The sequence below is a fragment of the Netta rufina genome, assembly GCF_964035555.1.
Source record: "Netta rufina genome assembly, chromosome: 3".
NCBI classification, from domain to species: domain Eukaryota; kingdom Metazoa; phylum Chordata; class Aves; order Anseriformes; family Anatidae; genus Netta; species Netta rufina.
The window spans coordinates 73,421,228-73,449,070 of record NC_140125.1 but is presented as its reverse complement, the minus strand read 5'-3'; the positions used below and the strand labels follow the sequence as shown (position 1 = coordinate 73,449,070).

Sequence of the window (27,843 nt, the reverse complement as noted above, 5' to 3'; positions counted from 1 at the left end):
GAAGCATGAATTGTCTTTGTCACATCACTGGCATCTGACTTGGATAAAGGTTTAAAGATAGAGAATGAAATAGTCTTTCATTGGGCAAAGAAGACGAGATTTATGTATTTACTGAGCAATGAATTCCGTCAGTACTGTGGAGGTATTTTTATCTTGTTAGGATTAGTCAATTTAACTTCGACATAATCTGAATTTAAAATACAATTTAACTTATTACAGTATTTTGTGTCCTTTCTTTACAGGTTTCCTGGTCCACTGATACATTTCAAAATGCCGCTGGTAAAAAGAAACATAGACCCCAGGCATCTGTGCCACACAGCTCTGCCCCGAGGTATCAAGAATGAGCTGGAATGTGTCACCAATATCTCCTTGGCAAACATAATCAGACAGCTGAGTAGCCTAAGTAAGTACTTTGTCCTAATAGCTGTATTTAGAACTGATATATTTTACACTCGCTGTTTCTGTGGTTGAAATAGGAACACCTTTTCACATTCTCGGAAAATTGTGGCTGAGCCTTCAATCTGCTCCTTTTCTGACTAGTGATTAGCATCAATTGCTGTGAAAGTACGCTTAGGCTTCAAACTGAATTTCTCCAGTAGCACATCTCAGAACTGTTCAGCTGTATATTTCTGCTACCTGTGGAACATGTCAGAATAGGATATCTGGTAGCTAATAAAACCAGTAATTGCTAACCTTAGAGCAATTTTTGGGTAAGGAATATGACATAATGGGGAATATATATCACTGGATTGTTTTAATTCTCTTAACTTAAACCCTTCATCCTGTGATGGTCATTAAGATTAAAAGTTGTGTGTTTTTTTTAATAATAAATCCAGAAATGTAGTCGTTGCATAGGTTTTCAAACAGTTAAAGATTTTTCTTCCTTCTCCTGTCAACAGTTTTTCCCTTGGTGCATTTTAAAGGAGTAAATTTCACAAGCTCTAGAATTCCAAAGGAGTTTTTCTGCAAAAGCTGGCTTCTGTTGTTGTTTTTTGTTTGTTTGCGTGTTTGTTTCTCTTTAAGTTACAGCAACTTTAAGAAGTTGTCAGATGCACCAGCATCGTAGTATTTTGAATTTCCAATACTGCAGTTGTTTTTTAACCACTAGGATACTAGTATTTTCCAGACTACCAGCACATTAAATATTAAAATGTGCATGCATATAAATCCAGAATGTGAAAAGCCTTTCAGCTCCTCAGTATCTTAGGGCCATAGGTGATGCAGCCTAATTTGTTAATTAGATTGATTTAGTTATTGGTTTGAGGGTATACTGTACGGTGCTGTGCTTTGGCAGCCTTTCAAAGCTGTTAGTCTCTTCAACCTAGTAGCACCCTAATTGAGGACACTGAATTATGCAATTGAGACAGGAATGCTTACAGCACATAAATATGAACATTATTCATATAGATGCTGCAAAAGCAAGGAAAATAATTTAACTGTTAAATTATTTTCTGTGAACCAAGAACATACAGGTTTAGGATGCAGTAGATGATCACCATCCGAGGTCTTAACCAATTTTCAGTTTTAAAGAACACCAACTTCCAACCCAACAGCATGGTGTCAGTGCTTAATTTTTTGAGATTCAGCAGTATTTGCTGTGTTTTCTTAATTATACATACTTCATGTCTGACGTTGTTTCTACAGCTGTTCAGGAAAAGTGCAGGATGAATAGGATAGAATAGTTTCAGGTGGAAGGGACCTTCACAGATCATCAAGTCCAACTGTCAGACTATTTCGGGGTTGACTAGAAGTTAAAACATATCATTAGGAGAATTACCTAAATGCCTCTTAGACACAGGCAGGCGTGGGGCATCAACCACCTCTCTAAGAAGCCTGTTCAGTGTCTAACTACCCCCTTGGTAAAGAAGTTGTTTCTGATGTCTAGTCTGAACCTCCCCTGGCACAGCTTTGAGCCATTCCCACGTGTCTTGTTACTGGATACCAGGGAGAAAAGATGAGCACCTCCCTCTCCATCTCCCCCCCTCAGGAAGATGTGGAGAGCAATGAGGTCATGCCTCAACCTCCTTTTCTCCAAGCTTAACAAATCCATTGTTCTCAGCTGCTCCTCACAGGATGCAATATCAGAACAGGAATAACTCAATTAAGGGATAAAACTAAGGATGAAAGAATACCTGTTGAGTGGTCCTGCATTTTCTGTATGGCTTGCCTAATGTATTGCACTGATAGAGAGACACTTTCCAGGAAATTTAACAGTAATTATGTAAACTCCGCTTCTGTAAGAGGAGTGTGGTGCTACATGAACTGTGCATACACAGTCATGAGCCCTAATGTAGCTGTTTTCACATGGGAGGAGTTTGTCATGAGCTTGTGACTCAGTAGTGGTCAGGAAGGCACAAAATGTTGGAGATAACAAGGAAGGCAAGAAAGGAGAGAAAAGGTACCAGTTTACTCTGCAGTAGCAAGCACAGAATAGGTCACTCAGAGCTGTTTTTTTTTTTTTTTTTTAATAAGTAAAACACTGATGAGCAGGACCTGTTACTTCAGTCTTTTGTTCTTCTTTCCAAACAGCATCATGGTGTTTGCAGTTTTCTATGGACAGTGCTTATACCAACTGAATTACTGAATAACTGATGTTCCTTTTTGGAGTTTAATACAGTCAACTGATTTAGTTTTTCAACCTGTATGTATTTGTTTTATACTGTATATTTTTAACAAAAATATTTTTATCTGTAATTAAATAGAAGGCGTTTTTACAAATTAGTCCTTATTCCTCAGCAATACTGAGGATTTCTCTATTAAAAACAGATGTCTTCTTATAAAGACATGAGTACCTTTTGAAAGTATTCTGATCTAGAATTGTTTTATTTTATTCTTTCTGTTTGGACCTGTAGCAATATGGATTTGAAAAGATTGGGGAGGTCTTCTGGCACAGGAATATTGTCTCCTGTATGCTTGAACCCAAATAACCAGTCTGCACCTTGTGTTTCACTGTTACCAGTATACAGGGAAGCCTGCTGACGTGCAGATAAATTTTAGTAGTCATCTGTGAGTCATAGCCAGCAGGCATAGCTTTGCAGCAGTCCCTTGGCAACCAGCTTCTCTGCAGTCCTTCCCTTCTTGTTTTCCGTGGATAAATGGGTGTGCTTGAGAATCAGCCTTCAAGTTGTAGACAGAGCTAGATTTCTCTCCGAGAGCTGAAACTCGGTGTTCTGATAGGGCTTAATTTCCTTTAAACTAAAGCTGCTTTTGCTTCTGACAGTAAAGTTATGCAAATTGAAATGAATGTTCTTTAACCTGATTAGCACTCTTTCATTTCTGCCTGTAAGATTTTTCTGTTACCAGCCCTCAAATAGAGGATTAATCTCCTGCCATTATGACTCTCGAGACCAAGCATTCTTTTAACCTTTCTTCTGATAATGATATGGACAAATAGTGCTATGATGAAATTAGAGCTTCCAGTACTTCAAATGGTACTGAAAAACATTATTTAGAAAAGCTTAGTGTAGAGTTTTATCATGTACGCAGTTATATCTTTATTCTTGGAGCTCTTCATAATAATTCGATGGGATTAATCTAGCAGCTGAATCTACTTGGACCTGCTTTGAGCCAGGTGTTGGACCGGATGACCTCTAGTGGTCCCTTACCACCTCAACCATTCTGTGGTCTTGGGTGCTATGTGCAAGCAGAGCATGCCTGCAGAAACAATACCTATAAAATGACAGGAATTCTGTGGGTTTTTAATGTTTTAATATAAAATGAAAAGAGCTTTACATCAGTCTGTCAGCAATAGTTGCTATGTGTCTTCATACAAATTCTTAGTCCTTTCCAAGTTTATTAGATGTGTTGCTTTTAATTGTTTAAACTGGAAAAAAAAACACTGACCTTTAAAAGAAATAGAGATGAAAGGACAGAAATACTTATATCTAGTTTGAGTGATAGGCCTTGCCTTTCTCTCTGGAACATGAAAAAATATAGGTCTGTCTTTATGCTACATACAAAATTGCCAGTAAGTAATTTTTTTCCCCGTCTATTCCCACGTTTCCCTAACTCGATAAAAGGACCTGTTTTCTGACAGCCTTTCTTAGCACTGTGGCAACAGAAACTCTCTGGACAGCAGCAGTAACTGCCTATTTCCTAGCCATTTTTCCCTTTTTTTCTTGCTTTCTGATTGTATCTGCTTTACATAAGTGCTTACCTATTTTTTCAGCAATGTCGCGGATGTATTTTTATTCCAGTATAGCCTGTGTTGGTTTATGTTAGTGTATGTTAGTCAGGCTGTAGCGTCTTCCATCATATATGAAACATGACCGATAGCACTGTGCAGCTGTGCCATTGTTAGAAGATGGATAAATAGTTCTTTTGTCTGGGGGCAACCTCCTCTTTTGTTCACAACTATCAACCAATCTTGTTTTTCCTTTTACTCAGCTGTTCCTTGTAGACAAAATCTATCATATAAGAAACCGAACTGATGGTGCTCGTTCTTGTTCCCAGTCTGACACTCCCATATGAGGAGGAGAAAATTTCTCCTTTTGAGTATTTTTTCTGTACGTATGTTCCTTTTATGAATATTGCAAGCATTCAGACCAGAGCTTTCATTGAATTGTAGCAAGATGTCAATTCCCCCTTTTTTTCTTTTACATTTCTACGTTTTCTTCTACATTTTCTATAAAGAAAAAGGATGCTGAATAACACTGTTTTCTAAGCTGGAGTACATTTAATGTTAGTGAAAATAATTTTCAATTAACATTGAACCTCAGTAACCTTTTCTCTCTTCCTTTCTTTTCTTGGTATTATTTCTGAGTTTTATCTCGTTGTCCTAGGTAGTTATTTCTTTTCCTCACACCTTATTTGTAACCAGTAAAATACTTACTTTTGAACGTATTATTTATTCACCCTTTTTTTCTGCTCCAATTCAAGTTTTGTTCCTTATTTTTTGCTTACCATGCCATCCCCTAGAGGGTTTTAAACATTGCTGGTCTTGTGAGAGACATTTTCTCACTTCAGAAAACCTTCATTTTGCCAAAGCTTTATGTTATTCAATAAATGGGAAATGTTTCTCTAGAAATACTCACCATCAAGGTGTCTAGACTGCAATGAATTTTTAGAACCAAGCCTTTTCAAGACCAGCCTCTCTCACCAGGATATCTGGACACCATCTTCACGTGGTGAGGCCCCCACATGTTGCACGATGAGAAGTAGGTCTCTGCAGACCTGCAGCTAGGACTTCAGTCAGTATTTCAGAACCAGCAGAATCCTTATAGCAGGTTCCTGCTGTGGGAATCCTCCTCCTCGCTGTGCTTGCAAGAATATTCAGTGTTTTCTGTGAATTTTCTTCATTAGTCACCCCTCTTTCTTTGTTTTACTATGATTACCAGGGAATACTAGAGAAAATGTTCTAATGCAGATGGTGTAAGGGAACTCATGAGCTCAAAAACTGAAGGCTTACAGTGCTTTTCAGAGATCTCCATCCTCTCAAAGACTTCTGTGTGATTTCTTGATGGTGTCTCTCCAGTAGTAGCCGCGTCAGCAATATGATGCTGATTCATCTCCATTTCAAATGATAATGAGGGAGTGAGCAAATGGTCAATAATTTCTCATTGAAAACATCTGTGTTAGAAATCAGAGTAGTGTGAAGTCCTACAAGTCATTAATTTATTGCCTAGATAAAGCACTGAAGGAAGAGTAAGACTTCCCTGTGAAGGGATTATTAAGAGTGGTGCCTTCAACACCAAGTTCATCTCCCAGCAATCTCTTTCCCAGATTTTCTGAGTACTGCGTGGATAAGCTCAGCCAGTTTACTTGAATGGTACCCTCGGTGGGAGATGAGAAATGTTACCTCAGACCTCTGTGACTGAAGGTTTTTGAAGGATGCCTTTTTCTGCTTGGATGTCAATGAGAAACATAAGACCTGCTCCAGAGTTGGCCTTTACCTGAGTTTTTGATATCCTGGTCAGGTTGTCTGATAAATGCCTGGTTCATCTTTGCCAGCTAAAGGAACCAGGTTGTCTCTTCAAAATTATGACCATAATGTTACAACCCTCACAGCCAGTCCTTATGGATTGCTCTTACACCTTCATAATGATAGGTTCCTAATTAGCATAGATGAACTATATTTAGTTACGTGATTTTCCAGAGCTTGCTCATCTACAGCCACTAATGGTTTCAAGGATCTACCAAGGATCTTATCTCCGAGCCTGGAAGACAGTTCAGTCTCTTAACTTTAGTCCTTCTCCTAGCCACGGAGCAACCTCAATGAATAGTGGGGTTGAAATAATCCAATGAGAATCAAGCCTAGGGTTTTCAGTGAAACTCTGATACAGCTTGCCTTTTTGCTAAAGCATTTAATTAAATGAAATTAGTGTGGTGAAGATGAGAAGCTCAATCAACTGGCATTGGATATATTAAGTTATATGTCAAAATTAACTGAGGATGAAAAAATATATTAATAGAAAGAATAGCTTTCTTGTTTTGCTGCATAAAGGGACCCTGGTTATATATTCATACTGGCTTATATGGTAATTAATTATCCTGAAAGATTATTTGCTAATATATACAATATATGATATAGCAAGAAACTATTTGGTAGCTAGTAGTGTAATTTTGCATAGTGTAGAATACTGGGAAAAGAATGAAGTAGGACTTGGGATGGGTTTTATTGCTGCCTTTGTTCTGTGCTTTTCTTTTTACAAAACGTACTGAACAAAAATATTATTTCGTATGAGACTGGAATTGAAGTAATAGAAATCAAGGAATGATAGCATAAAAGTGGCTAACAGACCCAACATTTAGCTTATTCTTTTATTTTAAACATTTCTACAGCTGTTTCAAAAGTCAGATTACCAAACCTATATTTTTAAACTGTAATGATATTTTGAGGTTTTTATATTTTAATATATTAACATATTTAGCATTTATTATGGTAAATACATTATACATTGTTAAATATGTCAAAAATTATTAAATGCACATTAAATATTTTATACATTATATGTGCATTTTATAAACATATATCAATACCTTTTAATGATAGGTGGATTAGATTTTGCTTGTGTACATGTTAATTTTCTGTCTTTGTGCTAAGCTCCAGAAGTTTGATTGAGAAGTTAAGGCTAAATTAACTAAGAGTAGTATTTTTGGCAACACTTAACAATTGTCTTGGTTTTGTTTGTCCCACTCGATGCATCTCACATTGGCCTGAGATTTACTGGTCATCTTCTTGAATTTTCAAATTGATGGTGCTTTATGGCTTTGAGCACTTCAAGTGATCAGTTTATTTATTCAGATAAATTCTTAAAATTTAGATCATAGTTCCTAGAGGCTGCTGATACCATAACAGGTCTGAGGGATGCTGTTTCAGCCTTAGGTGCAGTCAAAGGGCTTGCAATTCTTTACTGTCCTTTTGCATTTTTAAAGAAAAAAAGCTTCTTCCATCAGGATTCAGGTCCCACTCCTTGTCTGAGAGCCTGTAACTTCATCTGATGGTAACTGATCTGGTGTTGTAAAATGATTTATTTAAACACCCATTCCTTAAGTTTTGCTAATGGATACAGCATAGAGAATGCAGTAATTGGGGTGAATTTAAGGACTGGAGTTTTGAGAGGGACTGATAAAGGGACTCTTCTGCCACACTTCAGTTAGTTTCAAATAGGGTTCAAAACACTGTGTAGGGATTGTAGTTGATTTCAATTCATCTGATATGTCCTGAGAACGAGTCAAAAATGGTGTTTCTTGTATTGCAGTATCCCTGCCTATTACTGCATTGGATAGTTAGAGATCATTAGTTTGTACACAGAAGTCAGTGCTGGACAAATGTTTAATAAATTTTAGGGAAAAACTAGGTGATAAAAAATAAATGAAGAGGGAAAAACGGTGAAAGATTGAAAATTGTAAAACTGATCCATAGCTTTTTCAGATTTTATAAGCCATTGTGTGCTAAATTGCCATGGTGATGAACAGGAATAGATGATACATGTTTTTGTGTGTCTAGTTTAAAAAAAAAAAGAGGAAGAGGAAGGCGGTAAGCAGTATTATTTTTATTCCATTTTCACCTAATAGCTACTGGCATTTTCAGCTTGTAGGTGTTTTAAATGTCAGGAGAAGAATTGTCCAAAAAAGGCATACATGCATACATTCTGTGGGGCAGGACTATTTGTCACTTCCAGGACATTTTATTTGGCTGTCACAGGAAAGGACGTTGACACCAGAGGGAGCTGCATCCTGGTGTCACTTTCTTACTGAAAGTTATCATGAATAGAGACCTTTGAGACAAGAAGCTGCAAAAAGAATGAGCTGATAAATGCATTCCTGAATTTAAATTAAATACTTGTGTATCCTGATCTGCTAATAAAAGACAGAATGATGGACTGAGAAGGACAACTGGTAATATTTGAGGGAATGTGGCTTGCCTTTTAAAAATGGCAAATTTAGGTATATTTCTGGTCAATTAAGCAAGTTTTGCAAACACAATAAGATTTTCACAGATGTTGAAATAAATGCCAATATAGTCTTCTGCAAATAAATTAATAGGTAAACAAATCACTGATCTTTTTAATCTGGTATTATATTTCCAGCTATGACCAAAATCCTAAGGCATTATTATTCTAATTGTTGTAGTCATCTGTCATTCTCTTCATTGTACTGCATGGAACACAAGTAGAGTTTTTGATCAAACAGTCTCATAATGATGTAAGTGATCTGCACTGCTAATAATACTTCAGTAATACTCACTTTACATAATGACATTAATCTTGATTCTTACCATTCTAACCTATTTACTTATACATTAATAGGAATGTGAGCAACTGTGTTTATTAAATACTGAGCATCCTGCCAATAAGTTTGGGATGGTGTGTTTTTGTTTTTTGTTTTTTGTTTTTTTCTTGTAAGTTTTTGTTGTAAGTTATGTGAGTTTTTGTGACATCTTGTGTGGTTCACTGTTATCACCTGTCATATATTTTTGTAAACTATTCAAAATTGAAGATACATTTGTATGGAATACACACAAAGACGTCAAAATAAACAAATAGTGGATTAAAAGTCTCGTATACATACATTCATGCATAGTATTCATTTGAACGGAAGTTATACATTTCACTAAAAGCAAACATTTTGTTTGGCTTGAAAACTCATTTAGTTCAATATGCTTCAAGCAAAAAACAAAGAAGACTGCCAACAGGCATGTAGGTAGAGACAACATTATGGTTGCATACCACTTCAAACACGACAGGTTGCTTTTAATGTATTTCCCATTTGAGGATTAATGTTCATAAGCACAGGCAAATTATTCTGTGCAATGTGTTTGTGGCTGTATGCAAAATAACAAAAAGATCTTGAGACAGATTATTTGCAATTGGAGCTCATTAATGAGGTAGATGAATTGTAAGCCTGATTAAATGATATAGATAAAACAAACTAGCCTTCAAATACATCTATACGTGAAAGTTTATGCTTGATTTTAATTTGTATGTCTCTGAATATTACATGAGTTGTCTAATTAAATTGAATAATTAGAATATATCTGAATATGTTATCAGAACTAGATTAAATCTGTTTATAGTACATGTATATTAAAAATTTAGTAATCTTGCTCTTGGTGGATCTCATTTTTAAGTAATTTCTCTTGCTTCAGATACAGGTTAAAGAACATAAACTTTTCAGAGTTTCAAGACGTATGTTAGAAAGTCTTGTGTTAGGTGAGTTGCCAGCTAAATAGACTTTATTAACTTTCCATCTCTTTTACTGTGGCCTAGTCCTCAGATACACGGTTCTAAGACCAGCTGTACCTTTCATCTGCTTCTCACTGTGGCTAGTAACAGATGCCTCAAGAAGAGTAAGAGCAAGATAAGCATGTATGATGCTTTCCTCCTACTGATCTCTCAGCCTTCAACTGCTTCCAGTTTGGAAGCCTCATCAACCAGCTGGGTTTCTCTGTGCTTGCTAATGCTCTGTTTCTTTTCCATGCCTTAGAATCACTGGCCAACTTTAATCTCTCTTTTTTTTAGGTCACCTACAATTATCTATGATAGCATAGATCCCAGTACAGAAAGTTATGAAGCCTTCCCTTTCTCAACCGTGAAGACCGGTTATTTACTCCAATCCTCTGTTTTATACCTTTTGAGGAATTATTATCTGTGCCATGTCTCTTACTTTCTATGCCCTGGATGTTAAGCTGTCCTAAAAAGCTTTGACTAGGGGCTTTCCAAACTCTTGGAAATCTAACTAGATCATTGCACTCCATCTGTGTGCTTGTAAACCTGCAGAGGTTTACCTTTACAAAAGCTGCACTGACTCCTCGCAGTTCATCCAGGTGGCTGCTAATTCAGTTCTTCATAATGATTTATACTAATTTGTTCATATATCGGGTTTACCGGCTCTCAAGATATTCCATGAAAAAATTGAAACTTGATATTGTGCTTGCCACCTTCCATTGTGTATTAAGGAGATTTACAAATCATTACTGTTCGTTTTGCCAATTTATTTTCTGTACTTTTTATATAGTCACTTCATTTTCTTTGACAAGTCTCCCACAAAGAAGAGTTCTGGCATGAGGATCTCTCCAGTTCCTTTCCACACCAGTGGAAGGTGTGAAGTTAGCTCGTTTCCAGTGATCTTGTCTTCTCTGAGTGCTCCTCTTATACCTTCATTATCAGTTGGCTTTACGGACTCCTTTGCATCCTTTGCAGGCTTTCTTGTTCCTCATGTGTTTGAAGGAATATTTATTAGTAGTTTGTTAGTTGTTCCTCAGGCTATTTTTTTTGTTGTTTCATTTAATATGCCACAATTTGCAATGTTTTCTATTTTCTACATTTGTACATGTCTTCTAATTTCTCCCTTTATATTCTGTTGTGTTTATTTGTGCTGTTTTTTATTGCCATTACCTCAGTCTTAATAAATGGTTGTGCACTGGCCTTGTACCCATCACATGGTATCCTTAAATAGTTTCCACACTACCTGTAAGGATTTAATTTTTGTCCTTTTGATGTCTTTAAGTGTCCTCATTTTTATGTATACTTCCAGAGTTATTGTGCAATGAAGGCAGAGATTTCATAAATAGCTTTTCCTGCTGTACTTGTTGAGAACTTGTGTGCAAACCAGGTAGTTAGAAATTTGGGAGATTTATACTTCAAAAACCAACACAGATGCACTAACAGCAAATGAATTACATATGTACAGCATGATAGAACATTTTAAAAGCTATCACATGTTGTTTCAATGATGTGGATACAGATTTTGATAGATGGCCTGGTGCATTTTTCAGTGGCTTTGTCAGACTACTCAAGCTGAGTTCAGGGTGCAGTAGAAGCACTCTGTAGAGCATTCCATCTGTAGAAGAAAAATCGTTACTGAGCCTTTTCTCATGATACCTGAATCTCCTGGTCTGTTGGGCTAAATTTGTGATGTCTGTCAAAGTGAACAAGGGAGACTATTTTTCTTCAGTATAAATTAGTCAGTTACTAGAATTTTAACCCTTCAAAGTAGAAGTGATTCTTTTAATGTGTATTTTTGAATAGGCTGGCTCTAATTAACCTAGATGTAGACATCTGCTCTTTCATTTTTGAAAGGTGTTTTGAACTGTAGGAGTGAAAGCTGTATGCCATTTTGAGAAATGTTGAGATAAATTTCACTTGGAAAGATCAGTTAATCTTCATACAGATGCTATAGGTTGTCCTTTAATAAATATCCAAGAGATTGATAGTCTAGTTCTTTGGGTATCGGCATAGTTCAGTCAGTTTTGCCCAACTGTCTGTCTGTTCTGTAAAGTATAAAATGTCATATATGATAAATACATTCTAAATTAAATATTTAACTTCTGTTTATTCTTCTGAAGCATTATTAAATACCTTCGTAAGTACGGATTGTTACTACTGATACTCACGCACCTTAGCTTTACTTATTTAAGGAGAATAATTATCAGAAATCTTTCTAAAAGCAAACTCATCCTGTGGTATTTTCCCCCCTATTTTAGGTAAATATGCTGAAGATATATTCGGTGAACTTTTCAATGAAGCACACAGTTTCTCATTTAGAGTCAACTCCCTACAAGAGCGTGTGGATCGCCTATCTGTCAGTGTTACGCAACTTGATCCAAAGGAAGAAGAACGTAAGTTAATGTCTGCATTGAAGAGTTCTTATTTCATCTCCCTAAAATCACTGATACATGAAATAGAAATAAGAATAGCTTAAATTATATTTATGTGAACACAGAGCAGAGCATTATGAAAGTGAGGTTCATTTCTGTTTCTGCTGCTGGCTGTTTTTATAGCCTTGAGCAGCTTTCTGCGCTCAAAATTTTCATGGTTACTGAACACTACGGTTACCCACAACTTTACATAAAAATTGCTATAGGAGCATGTCACTTCAGTAGTGTTATGTATGAGTGTTAGTAATATTAATAATTTGCAATATTATGGGAATTCTTGGGAATACATCTTTATTCTTTTCCTTAGTGACTTTCTTACTCGTTGCCATGAGATGTAACCATTTGTCCAGATAGAGATTTTGCACTTAACTTGATACTGTCTTATATTTTGCATGAACTTTTACTTGTATAGCTCCATTTATGATGCTATATACTCCCTTGGATTCTTCCTAAATAGCTTTCAGTTATATAAAGATTGGTAGCATTGAGATTACAAGTACTTCTAACAGTCAATAGGATATGGCTAGTGCTTATAAAATATAATTTTTATGGGATTGAAATGATGTATGGACTTTGTGATTACTATAAGAACAATGACCAGGTAATGTGCAAATATCAGGACACTTTTTACCTTCCTTGGATATCTGCTGCTTACAGATGGAACTATAAAAGGTCCTGTAACCCCAGTTTTAGGGTGTTCTAGATATATGGCTAAGACCTGGAAAGTTGAACAATATCCTATCATGAAAAACAACTTCAGACTGCTCGTGGGATCCAATTTTAAAATATAGAAAGCTGTTTCAGTTCTAAATGTCTAGGTATGATGGTGGCATGTCATAGAGGAACAACAAAGCATCAAGCCAGGAGCATGTTCTCAGGCTGTTTTGTTACCTATGTTGAAATTTCACTATTAGCAAAATCAAGCTAAGGAAGTTTAGACTCTGTACTTCGTGTGAGATTTATTTCAGAGCAGGTTTTGAAAGACAGCTGTTCACAGCTTGTGGCAGATTTTCCAGAAAACCATGACTTGCCTAGGGGAATTCTTACATTAATGGGATTTTCCAAGTCTCTTGACAACTGAGCATAAATCATATGCATACACCTCTTTTTCCAATGAAATACCATGTTTACTATGATCGGATAATGACACAAATCTGTTAGTGTACAGTAACAAATTGTCAGCAATTCTAATCTTGTAACAGCTGCAATACTCCAGAGTGTTAATGTCATTTCCACATTTACCCTAGAGAACTTAGTTACTCTTTTAGATCAGAGTGGGATTTATGGTGATATATCTGGTGTGGCAACCATTCACATTCCAGGAAAATAGAGAGACCATGATATGGTTAATATATCTTAAGGATGTTACAGGATAGTGAGATGGAAGTTTGTACTTTACAGCATAAAAGGCCTTTGACAAGTGTGGTTGTAGGTTTCAGAACTACATGTTCATACCTATTAGAGAATTGCCAGAAGTATTTGTAAATAGTCTGTAGTACCAAATGCACTAGATCAATAACTTGTCACAGAATTCCATGTCTATTTGCTAAGCTGCATATGTAAGAAAAGAGACTGATGCATTAAAATTAAAGGAAACAAGGCTACAAAGAGGTCTACTTGATCGAGTCCAGAGTGGCTGATCATGACGTGGATCTGATACCCTGGATTTGTCTCTTATTCCATAAAAGAGATAGAATCATAGATTCTATGATTCTGTGAAAAGAGTAATGACTGCTAGTACTTCAGAGGAACACATGCGTCAGGAGCTGTTAAATGGCTGCTTTTATTAACTAAGAATATCCAGTCCTTGAGCCAGTCCTTGAGCCATCCCCAGCGTTCCTTATTCACAAAAGTCTGTCCAGAATGAGTCACCAGATGAGAGCAAAAGAGATGAGAGGAAACCCGACATTCTATTTCTGTAAAAATCAGGGATAAAGAAACCTTTTCACCTTCAGTATCCTCTTTGGGGCTTGAAATTTAGTAGTTTATCACAAACGATCTTGCTTTAGTCTTGGTCAGAGCTAAAATATCTGGAGATTGGTAATGCGTGAAGGTTTGTGGAAGACATTTAGATTTACCTTTCATACCTTTCCTAACCCAATCTGGAAGGATTAAGCAAATTTCAGTACTTCTATTCAGCTAACAGCATGTGTAAAATGGGCTATGCTTGCAAAATGAGTCTCATTTGATAGCTCTTTGCCAGCAGGCAGTAATAGAAGATGTAATGTGTTCCTTTGGGCCCAATGCTATTACACAAGAGGAAAAAAATTAAGATTCATTTAAAGCTAAGCAGCACGAGCAAAACCAGCACAAGTCAGATTCACTGAGCAAGGTACAGATACTTGACAAAGCGTTTCTGGTAAAGTAGAGAAAAGCTCTAGAATTTTTGAATAGTTTGTGTGTGTTGGGGATTATTACAATATCTGAAAGAATATAAAAGCAGATGAAACCAACGTTAAGATTGTGTACTGAAGAACTTGACTCCTGGCATACAATCCTTCTGTCACAACATATAACATATTAACATGGAGAATAACACTGTTGTCAATTAATTCATAATCAAGTTTACCACCAAAGTCAACTAAAGAAAAAGACTGTTCAATTAAGCTGTGTAGTAGGACCCTTTTCTTGACACTTCTCCATGCAACTGAATGTTGGATTTGAGCACGTGTCCCTCCCAAAGATCCCGGCAGATGGCTGGGCTCCAGCTGCTTTCTTTTGCTTCTCTGCTTTTTCTTCCGGTTTTCTTAGCCCTCGATTCAATTTGGGGGTTATTTAGTAAGTAAATCAGTTCTAAATTTGTGTGTCCAAGGCTCAATAGAGCAGTGTCAAAGCCATGATATTGCATAATTTGGTCTTTGTATATAAAGAGGGATGTGGACAAAATGTCATTTGTTGAATAATGTGGCGGCTTTGTTGAGGCCCACCAGCAGATTTGCTGCTTGATGCAGCTGGGTGATTCAGTTCCCTCACGTGCTGCTCTGGGCTTCCTAGTGCCACGTGCTGCATTTAAAGCAACTTCTCAGTCCTCCTAAAACATTTGTGTCTTCTCTTTGTTTACCTGTAGTAGTTAAGCTACATAAATCCCCTATCCAAAAAGTGCTTGAGCTGCTGTTGTTTTTACAAGTATGATAGAACATTTGTATTGCTTGTCTTGGGGACAAGCCCATGGGAAAGTGGTTTCTATCCTGGAGAAGCAATCTCTCAGCTTAGCAAGTATTCGACCTTCAGTGACTAGTCAGAAGTATTCTGATGGGCAAGAAACCTGGTAGGTGTGAGGTTCTAGGCTTTGGTGAAACATATAATCATTAGTTTATATATATATGAAGTGGAAATCAGCCTTCAGGATTGCACTGTCTTCAGGAACTGAACCACACAAACAAACAAGAAAAACACAAAAACACCTACCCCCATTTATTACTTTTAACTGGGTTCTTAAGACCGTGTTGTCCATTAGATGTTTATATTGTCATTCTTTCTTCCATGCACTTTTCAAATTACTTGGTAAAATTTTGAACAGAGGAAGGGAATTGTAGGCAACTGAATCCATTCATTTGTATATAATTTCTCACAGTTGTTCAATTCTGCAAGGAGATATAGCTGTGACATTCAAAAGGTCATGGTCCTAAAGTTTTCAGGATGAAATTCTGCAAAAAGCGTAGAGAGAGCTCTAAAAGGAACATATATTATTTTGTATGTTGAAGTGAGTTTAAATTAATAAAACATCTGGTGTCTTTAACATTTTTTTTCCTTATGGTGAGATAAAATGTAATATTTAATATATTTGAAATGTACAAGTAGCTACTTTCTGTCAGTATGCTGACGTGATCTATACCTAACTTCTACTACAAATTGGGGATTTTAATGATACTAAGAGGAGAGAAATCTAAAGAGAGGCTTAATAGGAGGTAAAACATTATTAAAAGCCACATCAGTAGTACATGTTCGTATTTCATTGCAGTTCAGCCCAGAAGAAAGCTTTTTATTGTATATTATTCAAGTGCAATTTAAATACTTTTTTTTTTTTTTCCATTTTGCGTTTGTTTATGAATAAAAATGGACTTAGATCTTTTTCAAAACCAGGTGTACAAAATCGTGGTGGTTTAGCTTTCTGAGATAAATAATTCTTAATTACATGGAAAATACTGTGGTTATAGACAGTTAGACTGGCTGGTATAATAGGTCTTTTCATACTGTCCCAAGTACAGATAAAGTAAAGATAAACTGGCATTTATTCAAATTCTTGAATGGGCATTTAACTAAATTGTGAGCACCTCAACTTTTAAGGAAATACAGAACCCATTTTTTGTACCTAGCAGTAAACACAAGTGGCGCAACAGGTGGACTTTTGGAGAAATTTAGCCATACAAAATGTAAGATTTTGGGCCATACAGAGACTTTGGTGCTGATTAGGAGTTAGGCAACTGGAGGCTCAAATTTATCAGCATCAAGTTAAATCCCTGAAGCATTTCCAACTCCTCCTTCAGTGTCCCCCATATCCCCACACCTGAATTCATACATACAACTCGTTTGCTCTCTTGCTGTGCTGATTTGTCGCTCAGCCAAAGCTAAGTGGCCAGATGACCAGCGAGGTTCTCACGTTTTTCCCACCCTGGAGGTGGGAAGCCACACACACGGTGCTGCTGTTTCCTAGCCAGCTGGCAAGCTAAACAAGTGGCTTTGTGAGCCAACTGCGGTTATATACGGTGCCCAGGGTTATATCCTGTGTTTGCAACATGCCGTTTACCCAGTCCCTTTCTGTAGGCTAGCTATATCAGTATTTTGTCGTAATTCTCAGCATTTTGTGTTCTATGCCCTTTCATTTCCCTCATAATATCATAATTTAGTCAGTTGTTTTGAATAATGGCATGCTTTTCATTGAACACCTTTCATTGAATATCAATGCAGGAAATGCTTTTGGCTGTTTGGAATTCAGCAGTGTGTGTTTTCTCTGAAGATCTTTGCTCTTTAGCCTAGTAGAGAGGAAGTAATCTACACTTGCTGGCTGTTGATTGATTATCCTCAGGTGTGATGTTCCCTTGTACATGTTTTTAAAAAGTGGAAATTAAAATAAGAAAATGGAGATTATGAGCAAGCCCAGCTGTATTTGTTCACTAGAGATCAAGTACGGAATGCAAATAAAGAGTTTATAGAATAATGTATGTCTCAGTAATATGGTGTCACATACCCTGTGAATATTTTAATATTAAAACAAAGAACTGGCTTCATATTTAGTACAATAAATTTATTTAATTGCTTGCAGAATGTTGACAGGTTCAAAGTGAAGTATGCTAACTTGCTGTTTTTTTACTGGCATAGTCTCCAATAAATAACAGGCAGTTAAAGACTTGCAAGATTGCCAGGCAACTCTGAACAAGTATGTTTGGTGTGATTTGCAAAACTAGCAACCTGAAAAACAGCTAAAACATAAAAGATTCTAAAAAAATAAAAATAAAAAACGTGTTTTTAGATTACGTAAACCCTAGTTCTTTTATTTCAATTGTGAACTTCTGCCAGAAAAAAAAAACATGTACTTCATGACAGGTACAAAATATGTATGGTTATTTATGAGTGCAAAAATACCCGTAGAAACTGAGAGCCCTAGCTGGTATTTGTACATTATAACAATTCTTTCACACACTTAAAAGGGCTTCTGAGCAGCTAATTAATGGTATTAAAAGGATAAAAGATACTGCAATGATATATAATCTAAGGGTAAAGAGGAGCAAACTTCTCCAGCACACACAACCTTGCCAAGTACAATAAACTTCAAAAGCCAAACTGAAAATTGCATAAATCCTATCTTTAGCCTCACAAAGGACGCTGCCAATACATTTAGGTAAGAAGAGAGAACATTCCATGAATTGCAAGCCCTCTGGAAAAAAAAACCTGCCTTCTGCCCCTTTGTGATTATACAAAAGAAATCCAGCTCTGCCTGTGTGTTTATGCACATACACTTGTACGTGTTCTAGGAAGCAGAGTAAACACAGCTTTCAGCTTAAGCCAATGCAGTCTTAAAAAAAATAGTTGCAAAAGACCCTAGTGATTTTTCTCTAAAGAAGTGAAATGGGAGAGGCATCCTCTCATCTTGAGTAAACAGGCACTACAGTCAACAATATAAAAATATGTGTTTATTTTATACACACACACACGTAGATGTATTTCTTAATAAATTAAATGAAATGAATGCAATGAAAATGGTTTCTTTGTATCATGTTATAAAACTGTCTGTTTTCAGTATCAGTGGTTTGTCATTTTATTTTAATTTTTAAAATATCTGAGCCCGTAAAAAAGGCTGCTGATTTATGTAGTTTATTTAACAGAAGCTACAAAGAAAGTCTTGAGACACATCTGGGCTTCACAGAAGTAGTAAATGACCATCAGGGAGAAATAGTAACATGAGACTGAACAGGTACACTGTTCCAGGAATTGAAGGTATAGGTTTTGTCAAGTAGTCACTTTTCCATTGATCTTTTTCTAAATTTCAGTGATTGCAAGATAGAAAAATATAGGCAGGCTTTAGCAACAGAAAGTCAATATGTTTCAAGTCCCTGTTTAATCTATTGAATTCATCTAGTTTTATTTTTCCTTTGAATCTTACATAATGGCCATTGATTATTCCTCATTTAGTGTACTTAAAAACTCAAGGTGTCTCACCTGAATTAAACAGAGTGGTCTCATCTCAATTAAACAGTCTGATTAAAAAAACAGCATTTGACTACTTTCATGTGTTGGAACAAAGTGTCACCTCCCATTAAAACTCACTGATATCAGTAGAAGTTTAAGTGATTTGCTGGTGTGGCATCTTGGTGGGCCTTTGGACGAGCTGCTGCCTACATGCAAGGAACAGAAATGTTAATGACAGACAAGGGTAAAATCACCTCAAAATAGAGAGGGATGTTTTAGTGCTAAAAGGATTATGAAATGGAGTTGGTAGATGCTATCGGGTATTTCTGACCTAGGGAATTGTATTTTATAGCTATGTTAAGCAATTTGTTGAATTACTTTGGAGAGAGAGAGTTCTGATAATCTGTCCAGGTGAGCAAAAGTTTTCTAGGAAGCTAAATAAAGGGTAATGAACTAGAACATTACAAGCATGTTTTTGACATAATCTGACAGTATCTTGCCATGGCAGTAGTGCTAGATGAATTTATATTTGCTGAACGTGCATTTGTGCTGTACATAATAGTTGTAATGCTTAATATTTATATTCTGTCATTAAGCAATTCCAGATTAAACTAAATAAAGTATCTTTGATGGCATTTTTAAAAATGGCAATATCCCCTTCCAGTGTCATTGCAGGACATTACAATGAGGAAAGCTTTCCGCAGTTCCACAATTCAAGATCAGCAGCTGTTTGACCGCAAAACTCTGCCTATTCCTTTACAAGAAACGTATGACATTTGTGAGCAGCCTCCTCCACTTAACATTCTCACCCCTTACAGGTTAGTGTAAAAAAAAAAAAAAAATCAAAACCAATTTCTAGCTGTTTACTCAGATTTTACCCTCATCTAACAATGGTAATAAAAAGCCTTTTTGATTTGTATATATTAAACCGTGTAAATGATGATGGATGAGAAGTGAAGAAAACAAGTGGTTAAATATGTAGAAGGAAAGGTTTTTAATGGAGGTGAATGTTGTCTGCTGATCCAAAGCCAATTTAAATCAGTAGTTACAACACTAGCACTCAAATTCACTTAAAATTTGTAGAGCAAGATTTAAGTCATTGAACTAGGAGTTCACTTACTTAGAATACTCCTTTTAACTAAAATTTGTGTTAGTTACTTGTCTAAAATTGGGACCTTGGACACAAAGAAAGATGGTAAAGACCGATGGCATAGGAGTTCAGTGTTCATCTTTTTTAATGTTCATCATCAGTAAAATATGTCAGGGCCTGAGATACTAGATATTCCATAATATGCCTTTATTTTGCTTTAATGTTTGCATTCATGTGTGTCAAGTAAACAGCATGTCCTGTTCGGGTGACTGTATTACAGGGATGACGGAAAAGAGGGTTTGAAGTTTTATACCAATCCTTCATACTTCTTTGACCTGTGGAAGGAAAAAATGATACAGGACACTGAGGACAAAAGAAAGGAAAAGAGGAAGCAGAAGGTACATACGTTATTTTTGTATAGCTCCTGGTTGTTGTGTTTTTTCCTGTAAAGGGTTTACTTGCACATATGGTACATTTTTGGTTATGCTATGAATAGCAACTCAAACTTTACAGAGACAGTTACGGTTCTCATCATTCAACTAAAATTACTTGTATCCATTCGCTGCCATCAAGTTTAACAAATATTAAATAATAAAAAAATATGGAAGGGCCTAGAGCTTTTATGCTGTCCTAATGTAACTAACAGCATGTTGGTCAGAACATGGAAGTCTTCTAGCAATGACTCAACAAAGAGAAAAAGGAGAACTACAGCAAGAATAAGGGATTCCACTAGACCACTTTTTAATACTACAGACTTCTGACAGCCTCACAGATGGAGGAAGAAATTAAATCCTTATAAATATGTTTACCCTAAACTAGGAATAAATTGGTGGGAATTGAGTAATTGGTGTATATTTTCTTAAAATCAAATAATCTTGAAAAGGCGATGCTACTTCCTTTTTCACCATTATTCTGTATATTTCAACACAGAGGTGACAAATATAACTGATCTGGAATTTCATTTCAGACAGTATAAGAAGCTATTTGTGCAATTATTTTACAGTGTATTATTGAGCAAATTATATACTAGATTGAAGCTTCTGCCTCTTACAAGGCTTTTTGGTTTATATATCATATTTAGACTGAAATTATATTTTTTCTTGCACTCTATTTGGGATTGTTTTTCATTATTTTGTGGCTGATGTTTAAATGCATCTAATTTAAAAACACTGTCTTAGTTGTCATTTTCTTTTTTGCACAACTCTCCTACAGCAGAAAAATCTAGATCGTCCTCATGAACCAGAAAAAGTGCCGAGGGCACCTCATGACAGACGGAGAGAGTGGCAGAAGTTAGCCCAAGGTCCGGAGCTCGCAGAAGATGATGCTAACCTCTTACATAAGCATATTGAAGTTGCTAATGGCCCAGCTTCACATTTTGAATCAAGGTTACTCTTTATTTTTTCTATCCTATATTAAGTATAGATATTTGTACTGTATAGGAAACATTCTTTTGAGGAATGGTAGATGATGAGATGCTACTGCTGTTCTTGAAATGCACTGAAAATCATTGATTTAGTTCTATCAAAAATCAGTTTTAAAATTCTCGGCTGGTGTATCTTTTAAAGAGTTGTTATTATCGTGTTACTGGAGTCATTCGTCTGTGACTTGAAGGAAGTGTAGTCCTTACATTCCAGTCTTGACCTACAAAATCCCTATTATTCCAGTCTCTTGATCTTTCTTATAGCAGACACTGCCAAGACTATATGGTGGGTGTGCTGCGAACAAATGTCCACTTGGAACTTGGATGCAATTGCTGAGCATATCTTTACTCATGAGCAAATCCAAGATTTGATTGATGTTTCTGGTTACAGTCTATTATGAAATCCAACTTGTTGGATTCTCATTTCACAGCACGTATTTGCAGGTGGCTAAAAGCAGCATTTTACATGGTACACCTCCTGTGTTTCCTCTTACGGTGCTTGTCCAAAAGCAAGTCCTTTCTATCATCTGAGAAAAAAAAAGAAGTCTAACAAGTAATATTAGCAATTTTTTTTTAGTTAAAATTGATTTGTTGTTCTCAAAAAAATATATGTATATTTTAAATCCCATTTCCTTCACCGGCCAAGGAAATACTCTGTTCAACTCCATAAGACTTTCAAACAAACTTAAGCGTAGCAGTAGATGATTGTAACAGCTGTAGGTGACAGTGTTTTGTGTCTGAAAAATGGAAAAACCTGCTTGTAGAAAATTTATCTCTTCGAGTTCATAAAGTAAAAATTGTCTCAGTCCAGGCAGTAGGGTACGACTCAAGTAATGGCAATGAGCATTTTTCTGGGAACAGTTTTGTAGTATCTTATTTTTGTAAACTGCAGTGTCAAGTAGTTGACAGAAACGCTTGCCTGCTGTCATTTTTTTGTGTTGTACACCAGATTCTATATTAGACACACTTGTTGCAGGAGTCCTTTGATGCCCAGGACCATTATCTCAGTAACAATAAGGAAACTATGAATAATGCTTGGGAGCAGTACCTGTGCAGAAGATGTTGTTCAGATACAGAACAGCACAGTGCTTTTGAACACTGAGTAAGAGCTTTGCCCCCTGAGGATTTAATAGGCTTAGATACTACAGTGGTCACGGTATGTGGAAACATAGAGTACCACTATAAATGTTGGACAGTGTTCATAAACATGAGATAGAGAATTTGGACAGATACTAATATTTTTAATTGAGTAGTTGATTAAAATTTCCTAACTGATCAGGTCTTTAAGGAGTGTCAAAAGTTGTCATTAACAAGTAAGTTGAATCATTTTAAGCTTTGTATATAGCTGTATTTACTGCTGCTACCCAATAGTAGACCTTTAGATTATCTTCTTTATATCTGTTGTATAGCTACAAAGTGTTAGGTCTGAAGTTGCATGTTCTCCATATTTATTGGAATATAGAACCTCTGACAAGTTCAACTATTCAGTTGTAAATTTTTACCACTTGATGGATGGTTCATGAATGTTATAAAAGAATGTGGTTGTTCATATGTAGGGATTGAGGAGTTGAAACCATTACCAACTGTAATGCCTGTTGCATAGTGCAGTCTGTTATATATATATTTCTGATTGTATTGGTATGTTTACTTAACTCAAAATAATGTGACTCATGAACAGTTAAGATCACACACTTAGTAATTGTCTGATATATCTGTCAAAAGCCAGATTTCAGATATCAGAATTGTCTGATATATCTGTTCTAGACTTAAAGCTGCTAGAAGCAAAGTCATGGAAGGTGGAATGTGCTATAAAAAGCTATAGGGTATAATAGCAACATTGCTGAAGATCTTTGAACTCAGAACCAAAACCGAAGTATAAAATAGTAGCTGAGGGCAATAATATTTAGATTTAATAAAGCTTATGTTGGACCATTTTTTGCTATTTTCCTACAGATCTCAAGCATATGTGGACCACATGGATGGATCGTATTCTCTTTCTGCATTACCCTATAGCCAGATGTCTGAACTTCTGAACAGAGCTGAGGAGCGCGTCTTGGTCCGGCCACATGAACCACCACCGCCGCCTCCCATGCATGGAGCAGGAGATGTGAAACCTGTGCCTCCTTGTGTTAGGTAAGGAGTGATCAAGCCACGTGCAAATTTACTGGGGAGGTTTAGTTTCCCACCACCCCACTAACAGTGGTTTGTGTTACTTCTGTGCAGCGCAGGCAGCACACATATTCTGTGTCAGTCCATAGTCCTTACATTTCCACAGCTGCAGGGCCATGTAGGAGCTGGGAGAGAGGACTTAAAATCTAAATCTCATAGTGTGTGATTTTGGAGACAGGCCCCACCTAACCAACAATGTGTTGACTATGTCACGTTCTGAGGGAAACTTTTTGGAAAATGTTTTTCTGAGTGATGATGGAATCTTAGGATTTAGCACTGGAATTTTGAAAATTTGGAAACCTAACATTTGTACTACTGAGCTGTCTTTCAGCATATATGAAAGGAAAGAAATTTGGTGAGGTCAGCTGATGAAATTATATATTCATTATTACATTCATTACATTTGCTAAATTACAATGACTTTTTTTTCTCAGTTCCTTTAATTTTCTATTTCTCTATGTTTATTTGGAACTGGATACATACTTAGAATATTTCACTCCCCTGTTTTTTATACTCAAATTTTAGTGTAGGGTCAGATACATACAACTTGAAATACAGGATGGTTAAGTTGTTAGATCAGCGAGATGTTAATCTCCTGAAAAGAATGTCTTTTTACTGTTCAGGAGAATATACACAGAAATGCAAAGCTCTTTAGATTAGTTTTACCACAGCAGCTGAAAGAAATACTCTACTAGTCTTTCAGGGAAGCAGTTGTACTGTTTTCTTTGATTAGCCTATTCACTGCACAATAATGAGTATGTGGCATATAAATATACCTCTCTGTAGATACAGTTGATGACCTTTGATATAAGCCTCGCTCTCCCAGTCATCAAATCTTAAATATGTATTTCAATTTCAACTCTTCCTCACTGCTTCTAGTGCTTTGAGGTTTTTGGTTTGTTTTTGGTTGGTTGGTTTGGTTTAAGGTCTGCGGGTTGAAGCAATTAATCAATTGCTGTTTTTCTTACCTCAGGTAAATAACTTGGATTAATTTAGAGATGGAAGGGAAGCGTAATACTTGGCACGGGAAACATGATAAAGATGCAGTTTTGTATAAACTGAGTTAATAGGTGGATGTGAGCAAAGGTCTGTTGGAAGACTGATGCATACTCTGTATTGAGAGTTAGGTTTCTTTGTATGTGAAGTACAAATACCTTGAATTTTTGATAGTACATAACACTTTAATGGGCAGTGTTCAATATTCTTAAGTTGCAGAAATGAATCTCTTACTGTCCTTTCCAGCTCTAATAACTGTTGTTCTGTTATTTGGCATTTCAGTTCCACACCTGGCTTGGTAGAAAACCGTCCTCAATCACCAGCAACAGGCAGAACCCCCGTGTTTGTGAGCCCCACTCCTCCTCCTCCACCACCACCGCCTCTTCCATCTGCTTTGTCCACTTCGTCATTAAGAGCTGCAATGACCTCCACTCCTCCCCCCCCAGTCCCACCTCCTCCACCCCCTCCTGCCGCTGCTCTGCAGGCTCCGGCCGTGCCACCTCCACCAGCTCCTCTCCAGATAGCTCCTGGAGTCCTACACCCCGCTCCACCACCCATTGCTCCTCCCCTAGCACAGCCCTCTCCCCCTGTCACTAGAGCTGCACAAGTGTGTGAAGCTGTACCAGTTCACCCAGTTCCTCCCCAAGGTGAAGTACAAGGACTTCCTCCACCACCACCACCTCCTCCTTTGCCTCCTCCTGGCATTCGGCCCTCCTCTCCTGTCACGGTTGCTGCCCTCTCTCACCCTCCCCCTGTTCTGCACCCTCCTCCCACAACCATTGTCCCTGGCCCTCATGCCCCCCTGATGCCTCCATCTCCACCAGCCCAAGTGATTCCTGCTCCTGAACCCAAACGCCATCCTTCAACTCTTCCTGTAATCAGTGATGCTAGAAGCGTTCTGCTGGAAGCAATACGAAAAGGTAATTTTTTGGCTAATAAGCAACAAGAAGAATGGTCTCAGAAATGTACTAAATATGCATTAGCATTGAAAGATGAAACATTTCACCTGTAGGAAGTTAGTTTAGAGGAGCACATCTTAACTCGTTCTGTTTTCTGTTCTCTGCAGTGTGTACATTGCCAAGCAGACGGATGCTTTTTTCAGCTTGTAATGGCACTTATCAGATCTTTAGTTTGGATGGCAAAACTGGTTTTCTGTTAAAGATTAAAAAGCTGTACATGTGCTAATAGATGATCTATGAAGATTATCTCTTCATTTCTGTTTACCTGGAAATGTACCTATTTCTGATAGCCGACAGATCGTGTAGAAGACAAAAACATTGTTTTTCCCCAGACTGCTAGATAAAAGCAGAACAGATAATGGACGTTTCAATTTTGATATTATCAGCATATTACAGCGACATCTAAATGACAATCAGAAATTGTCGCTGAAGACTTGAGCTGTTAAGAATCTAATTTTAACACGTCTCAGCACAGTAGTGGAACAGTTGCACAGTCCCCTGCTGGCAAAGCACAAGTGAGTGTCAGAGATGCAGGGCAATGTTTTCCTGATCATTTAGGGAAGGAGCTGGTTGTACAAGCTGTGCGTTTCAGCCTACGGCCAGAAAAATCCCTGCTGCACCGTGAGCGCTGTTGTTTGACTGCGTGGTATCTTTGAATGGTAAATCTTTCTCAAACGTCTCTCATACTGCACTGTTCTGTTTTTCCCATGCATCTACACCACAGTACAGAATTGGTATTGTACTGCAGTATCTGTAGGTAGGCTATAACACTAATTCAGAATAATTTTGAAAGCATCTATATGCACGTGAGTTGGTAACATTTGAATAAAGAAGTATCATTTCCAACCAACAATACTTAAATACAACAGTAGTAGAAAACATCACAAAATAATTAAAAATAATAATAATAATAAAAAAGAGGTGCCTTCTGACGCAGTTGATTCCTGAAAAAGCTTCTGACCAAGTCTTGCACAAGAAACAGAGGCTTAAGTTACCATAGCTTCAAGTCCACCAAAGTACATGTACTGTCAATTGACAACACGGAGTATTAAGTACAGGATTTAGGTCACATTTAGATGGTGTCAATCTATAGTGTTGTGAACATAAATCCCAAAACATATAATATCTGTCATGTCTTTAACTGAGTTATTGGCATTTTCACTTTATCAGTATGTTATTTCTGCTTTGTGTTTCACCCTGAAGTAATATTTTATCTCAAAATAGTCCATTACGTGGTCAAAACTGAGTTACAAGAAATCCTATCGTGTTAGGATACTCACATAGCTGTAACTTTTAATTGAAACCATGAAGAGAGAGCATAAAAATGTTTGGAAAAGCAAATAGTAAAACAGCTTAATCACTTGGAATGGTGCTAAAAAGCATGGGTGTATTTTTAATGGGGAATCAGAAGCAGTAGAAAGACTGATGGTCCTGTCTGCTACAGCAACTTCAACACTCCTCTCAAAAAACATGACAGAGAACTTCTACCTGAGGAGGACAGTGTCCTCATCCTTCATTTTTGCTTGCAAAGCATTTTGTGAGTCAGATGCCTTGTTTAATGATAAAGAAGGATGGTAACTCTTCTGTGTTTTGATGTTCTTCAGGTATTCAGCTGCGCAAAGTTGAAGAGCAACGTGAACAAGAAGCTAAACATGAGCGTATTGAGAATGATGTTGCTACTATACTTTCTCGTCGCATTGCTGTGGAATACAGTGATTCAGAGGATGACTCAGAATTTGATGAAGTGGATTGGTTAGAGTAAAACTAATGCATTGCTGTACACTACAAAATCGAATGCTAATGTCCATTGTGGTGCTTGTTCTTTGAAGGTTTGATGGTCATTTCTAGTGTTTTTTGTATTCTTTTCTTTACATAATTAATCCATGTTTTTCTACTTTTCAGTTTACAAAAAACTCCTAGTGCATCTTTGAAACTAAATGTTTTACAGTGGCTTTTATTACAGATCTTTTTTTTTTTTTTTTTTTTTTGAAGGAACGTGCTTCGTTCCAATAGACCACTAAGTATTAAGCATGGGCAGCTGTTGTTAGAGTAGCAGTTTCAATTTTTTGGCATATCTTAACTGTGCACTTTGTGAATTTTAAGTTAATGAAGGCAACTGAGATTGACATTCCGAGGGCAGCTGTATGTACTAATGAGCCTTATTCCACTTCTAGAATGTTTTAAAAACATTAAACCTAGCTATCAAGATATCACTGCCTCAATTACATCTGTACACTAGAAGTACATATAGTTAGCAGCACTGAACACACTGAAAGGAAAATGGATTTGGGGGGTTTTTATTATTGTTTTATTGTTGTTTTTAAATAATTATGGCCTTATTTGAATGTTTAGAGATCCCCGTTCCCTTCTTCCCTCCCAGGTACATATTGTGTGGTACTATTTTTGCCTGCATAATAAAAGTTTAATTTTTTTTTTTCTTTGTGAAATCTTCTGACTTAAACATGCTGTGTAACTTATGTAA

At 36.7% G+C, this 27,843-nt stretch overlaps 1 protein-coding gene across 1 annotated transcript; it reads left to right on the top strand.

The window, feature by feature from the left end:
- Positions 1–270: 270 nt before the first annotated feature.
- WASF1 (WASP family member 1) lies at positions 271–27,123 on the top strand (the record flags this gene model as incomplete). Its single annotated transcript, XM_084284346.1, has 8 exons — positions 271–403; positions 11,927–12,061; positions 19,392–19,545; positions 20,098–20,215; positions 21,030–21,202; positions 23,191–23,370; positions 24,685–25,322; positions 26,966–27,123. 8 exons carry the CDS (start codon positions 271–273, stop codon positions 27,121–27,123), a joined length of 1,689 nt encoding a protein of 562 aa, XP_084140472.1.
- Between the last annotated feature and the right edge of the window lie 720 nt (positions 27,124–27,843).